Source organism: Rhinopithecus bieti, unplaced genomic scaffold, assembly GCF_001698545.2.
Source record: "Rhinopithecus bieti isolate Rb0 unplaced genomic scaffold, ASM169854v2 scaffold_31072, whole genome shotgun sequence".
Classification (NCBI taxonomy): domain Eukaryota; kingdom Metazoa; phylum Chordata; class Mammalia; order Primates; family Cercopithecidae; genus Rhinopithecus; species Rhinopithecus bieti.
The window spans coordinates 660,511-666,693 of NW_016813477.1; the positions used below are offsets into that span (position 1 = coordinate 660,511).

The following is a 6,183-nucleotide window of genomic DNA, read 5'->3' on the forward strand; positions in this document are numbered from 1 at the left end:
AAAAAAAAAAAAAAAAAAGAGGAAATACTGCTCTAAGACTCGGCTCAGGACTCTTCTCTATAAAAAACGGAGGACCTCAAAGAGCTTTTGTTCCTGTAAGTTGTAGTTATTGATACTTCTCGTGTTAGAAACTAAAACCAAGATAAATTCTTTAAAGTTTTTATTTCATTTACAAAACAAAATGGCATTTTATGAAAAACTATTTTCCAAGAAATAATTAGAAAGTGGCACTGGTCTTAGAATTCTGCAAATCTTTAATATCTGGCTTAATAGAAGACAGCTGGGTTCTGACGGTTGCTTCTGCAGTCAATAGTATGTGGATATCTATTGAGAACACCTGGCATCATCCAGCTCTATAGTTGGAAATAAAAGCTCAAGATCTCACAGACCTCCTGAATGGGTTTTACAAATCCCTGGGGTGAGTCCTCAAACTGGGAGAACAGCTGTAAGGGTAATGACTATACATGGACTGGACTTACCTGGGCTCACTGTATACCCTCACCCACCAGGCGTGAACTGGTGGGGGCAGTTCAAAAGCCTATATATTCCATGTTTGGCTTTGCAGCATTGGCTTATGGTCTAATTTAATACTCTGAGTCCCACCAGCCCAAAGCATAAAGGGAAGCTAGAACAAGAACAATCTCTCTGCTCTCATCCCAGGTATGGTCACTGATTGCAGTGCCTCAGGAATACACTCCTGTAAGGGTATATGTTGCAAGCAACCATGGAGGAACAAACAGGCCCACTATTTGTATTTATCCATTTTGGACTTGGCCAATTTGGATTGTTGGTTTGACTCTTAGAACCCCTTCTAATATGTGAGAGTGACCAGCATCTAGCAATCCGGCTGGTTTCATCAGGGTTAAGCCAGTAGGTGACTGGCCATTGAGTGTTGACATCCTGGTGCTGTCCCTCCTCTCACCACTAGATTTCAGATTCTTACCGAAGAGGCTGAGTGATCTTTCTATGAATCTTCATACTAATTTCCCTTCATTCCCACCTAGCAACCTGGTGGCTGCCTATGAGAAAGCGAAGAAGAAGCATCAAAACAAACTGAAGAAGTTAGAGTCGCAGATGATGGCCATGGTGGAGAGACATGAGACCCAAGTGAGGATGCTCAAGCAAAGAATAGCTCTGCTGGAGGAAGAGAACTCCAGGCCACACACCAATGAAACTTCGCTTTAATCAGCACTCACGCACCCGACCTCTGCCGTGGGAAGTAAACTGCAGCAGGCCACTGAGGACAGAAGGGCCCATGTTCTTGTTGGGAGGAGGAGGAAAGGGAAGGCTGGCAGGTAGGTCGGCACTTGGACAATGGAGTGCCCCAACTCAGCCCTTGGGGTGGACTGACCATGGTGACACAGTGGACTGTATCCAGAGGTGCCCACTCTTGCCTCCCTGGCCCACAACAGCATGTAAACACATGTTCTGTGCCTGCTCAGCAGAACCTTGTTTCTGCTTTCAGCATTCACTCTCTTTCCTCTTCTGGTCTGGCGGCTGTGCATCAGTGGGATCCTAGGCATTTGTTTCTGTAAGATTTTCCATTGTATCCTCTTTTTGGTAGATGGTGGGCTCTTCTAGGATCTCCAGTTTCTCCTCTTTCCTCCTGCTTCATGGGAAAACAGACGTGTGTGTGCCTCCAGCATTTAAAAGGACTGCTGATTTGTTTACTGCAGCAAGGCTTTGGTTTTCAAGTCCCAGGTCTCAACTTTAAGATAGAGACGGTCATAAGAGGTGTTCTCTGGGAGTTACAGGTCATGGGAAGAGGGTAGACAGGTGTTACTTACAGTCCCAGATACACTAAAGTTACAGACCACCACCAGGACTGTGCCTGAACAATTTTGTATTGAGAGAATAAAAACTTCCTTCAACCTTCATTTTGGAGGCAGGGCCAGGAAGGGAGCATTCTCTTGATTCTGGGATTTCTCCCTCTCAGTGGAGCCTTATTAATATCCAAGACTTAGAGTTGAGAATCTTTTTGATACCTATAGTGGAACTAAAATTTTATCAGGGGTTTCTTCAAGAGCAGAGAAACATTATTAGCACGTCCTGCCCCAGGGCACTACATAATTGCTGTTCTGCTGAATCAGATCTCTTCCACATGGGTACATTTGTAGCTCTGGACCTGTCTCTACCTAAGGGCAAGACATTGAGGAGATACTGAACATTTTGCAAAACTGATCACGCCTACTTAAGAGTGTGCATAACCCCCAGTTCAAGACTTAGCTCCTGTTGTCATGATGGGGACAGGGTGAAGGAATGGTTGTTAAGGCTTCTTTTCTGCCCCCAGATACATGGTGATGGTTAGCATATGGTGCTTAAAGGCTAAAGTTCAAGCAAAGCGCACACAGGGCTAGGCAGGACCAAAGTACCTGAATTCTTTCAGGAAGGTCTTCCATCTTAAAACAAATTCATTATTCTTTTTCAGTTTTACCCCACCTCTGTTCTACACTGATACACTTGAAGGACCATTTACTTTTTTTTTCTGTAGCACCAGAGAATCCATCCAAAGTTCCCTATGGAAAACATGTTCCAGTGCCACAGCTGACTACAAATTAAACTTGATGAGGTTTCTGCAGTAGAGTCTCTGTGTCCATGAGCTATGGGTGGGTCTATTTTCAGAGCATGATACAAATTCCACAGCCTTCTGTTCAATGGAGGATATTCCAGCCACCAATTTGGAGGGTAGACAGTTCTATCCGAAAAGCAACCACTGAGAGGCCAGCAGTGGGGCTGCCCATCTCCAAAACAAAACAAAAAATCAATTGGTTTCAGTCTAGAAGGACCGGCTTTGGGGTGCTTTGATCACTATGAAAATGCCCACTGGTTTCTATCCATCATTTGGTCAGTTAGGTCCTGTGATTTTTTTTTTTTTTTTTTTTTTTTTTTTTTTTTTTTTTTTTTTTTTGAGATGGAGTTTCACTCTTGTTACCCAGGCTGGAGTGCAATGGTGTGATCTTGGCTCACTGCAACCTCTGCCTCCCGGGTTCAAGCGATTCTCCTGCCTCAGCCTCCTGAGTAGCTGTAATTACAGGTGCCCACCACCACACCCAGCTAATTTTTGGTATTTTTAACAGAGACCGTTTCACCACGTTGGTGAGGCTGGTCTCGAACTAACCGCCAGTGATCCACCCGCCTCCGCCTCCCAAAGTGCTGGGATTACAGGCATGAGCCACTGTGCCTGGCCATTCCTGTGATTTTTTAAAAAATTAATTTTTACTTTTCGTATAAAGTTGCATTTTGTCATGAGGAAAATGTTTTGGCTAAAGCCAAAAAAAAAAAAAAATCAGTTTTCACCCTTTTTCCAGCTTGCCTAGGGAAACGTCCTCCCTTGAGCAAAGTGGGATGTGCATGGCTCTTTTGTGATTAAGCAGGCATCAGACGGACAGTTTTCATTTTCACTGACACAGAAACATGGGGCTGAAGCAGGAATAAAATCCTGCCTACTGACGTCTGTCTCCATTCTTGCCCCAGGTAAAGTCAGAGAACCTCCCCTTCTTGGCCCTTTCATTCACCCAGGCAGAGGCAGCTTCAGCTCCTGTGAAAGGCCCCAGTTTTATTCATTCTACCTGACCTTAGTTTGAGTTTAATACTTTCAAATATGTGATGATTTGGGTAAAAACTATTTTGCAGGCAAAAGTGTTACTTTTATAAATATGTATAATAAAAAAGCTATAAAAGTTCTTCCTTTCCTTGTATTTTTCAAATACTCCCCAAGACACAATCCTTGAAGGTGAACTGGCTGGCACTTGATTATGCTAATTGTGGGAGCTACTGAACTCTACTGATTAAGTTAAATGCTTGCAGGTGCCTGGGTAATTTTCCTTTGTGTATAACCTGGCTTTACCTGAATTTTTCTCTAATATCTCCGTTGAGGGTAAACAATGATCTTGATTCTAATTTATATGAGTTTAAAAACCTTTGGATTTCGTATTTTGAATTGTTCTCCCTAGTTTTCTCAATGGTTACCCCCCTTTTTAGTCAGTAACCATCTCTGTTCAGAATTCAGTCTTTGGCTTTTGAAGAAATGGGCACGGGGCAAAAGGACCCATTTCACAGTTCCCTTGGAATATATTTCCCATTGTTGGACTGAGGCAAACAAAACCAACTGTGCAAATCACAAGCAAAAGAGACTTCTGTCCATAGTTGGAGTGCCATCAGTATGAGCTTACCAGCTACAAAACCTGTCATAGACTGGGGAACAGTATGATTCCTTATTGAAACTTAGTTTTCTGAAGTTAGTTAATATCCATGCTGCCTGAAACAAATGTTATGTTTAGCACTTTTAAAATTAACTGCTTAAGTCTCCTTTCAGATGCATGCACTAAGTCTTCTCTGAGCTTGCAGCAGTATTTTAAGAGGGACCTCAGAGAATTCTATAAGTCACAGCCTTGACATTCTACTCCAAAAGGCAGTCCAAATTAGAGCCCACAGGCTTTTTCTTAAAAGCTGTTAGGAAGTAGTAAGAAATTTACCACTCTAAGGAAAACATGAAACTATCTGAAAGTCTTCTGGTTCCTAACTGGATAGAGTTTAGATTATTTTAAATGAAAAAAAAAAGTGACCCATAGTTACCTGATCGAGATTGGACTGCCCATGTCACTGGCATGAATTAAAGAACCTCCATAGTTGCCTGTTCCCTTCTGAAGGTGTTCCTATGGCCCACAAGAATTATCCAGCAATCACCTTAAGTCTATCAATCAACCTTAATAGCGCTCAAGAGTTAGTTTGGATTATCAAGCTTTAAATAAAGTGATAAGATATCAAGACTATTAAAAAAAATAAACATTTCTGAAAGTGTCTTTTCCTCCATAAGGCTTTAAACCATTTGCAAATTCTTCATTGGTAGTATGTCCCAATCATTCTATTAAACTATTTACAGCTTCACCTACTTCTAGACTCAGCAAACAGAACTACTACTTAGAATATTTGTAGAGCCAAAATAGTAAGAGACTCCTGTAATGGCTGAGATTTCTGCACTGACCCTGATTAGGATGCAGCCATAGGGCTACCAAAGTTTTCAGTGAGGGCTGGGGAGGTAGAGCATAAGTAACATTTTTTTTTCTGCAGAAGGTGATGGCTTTATAGAACACTATAAGATTTTTCAGGAAAACATACAGCAGTTTTTCTTATCCAATGGGAACAGCCTATTTGACAAGGAATGATACAAGTTTGATTCACCTTTGAGCACTCTTACAGAGTTTATAGAAGTGGCATAACTGGTTACAAAACAAAAATTCACTTAAAGTTTATCCACATCCTACAAATCTTATGTTTATATAGGTCACGTTAAAGTAAGCTCCAAACCTGTGGCCTTCAGAAGTAGCTCCTGTTTTGCACACCTGAAATTACTCTAACTTAATACATTTGTAGTCTCTAAGAAATAATGCTGACTGCTATCACCACAGCATCACTCATCTCTCAGTGGCTGATAAAATATAAACAAGTGGGAAAAAAGTACACAAGTTGATAGCAGCTGTTCATGTATTCTTGTTTTGCTAATACCTGTGTAGAGATAGACAGTTTCACATGCAGACCACCATACATTTTTGCTTAAAGGTTACATTGGGTAAATTCTTTATCACATTACATCTGGGTGAGATTTTTGCATGTGACCAAGATGAAGAAATCATTCAGTCCCGGAAACATCAACTGCTGTGAAAAACCACATCCTTCACTAGTACTTAATCTTTCCACAGTCATTCATCTGCTAATCAGGTGAAGTATCAGCTCAGCAGAACAAGGCAAGTTATATACAAATTTCCCCCACATTCACACTGATGCCATACTTAGTAATTCTGGCTCTACCATTCGCTTTTGCACTTTTTGCAAATCAAATTCATGTGGAAAAATGTTCTGTTTGTAGAACTCATAGTATTCACTTATAGTGCTCATGTCAGGAATGGCAAGTGAGTAACAGCCCCTGATAATCTGCTTCTGTTTGAACCTAATGCAAAGATAATAAAACATGTCCACTTCTTTTCTAGTTCTAATCAGTTTTTAGACATCTTGTCAAGACTTACTTTGCATGAGATTTGTTTCCTATTATTTGAAAATGTGCTGTACACTTGAATTAGAAAAACCTGCTTGAATGTATTGTCAGTTGTTAAAGCACATGTGACTAAGTTTGCATTTGTCAGTATTGTTCTACTGTTTGTACTGAAAGTCTCATTTTAAAATTGC

General features: G+C 41.0%; 1 protein-coding gene across 5 annotated transcripts in view; it reads left to right on the forward strand.

The window, feature by feature from the left end:
* Nucleotides 1–2,578, forward strand: part of LOC108512897 (colorectal mutant cancer protein) — a 272,212-nt gene extending 269,634 nt beyond the window's left edge. For all 5 annotated transcript variants that reach the window (XM_017848451.1, XM_017848449.1, XM_017848450.1 and 2 more), the window contains one exon: nt 1,005–2,578. In XM_017848451.1, coding sequence (XP_017703940.1) covers nt 1,005–1,185 — 181 coding nt within the window. In that variant the 3' untranslated portion in view covers nt 1,186–2,578. The remainder of the gene's footprint in view (nt 1–1,004) is intronic.
* The last annotated feature ends 3,605 nt before the right edge of the window (nt 2,579–6,183 follow it).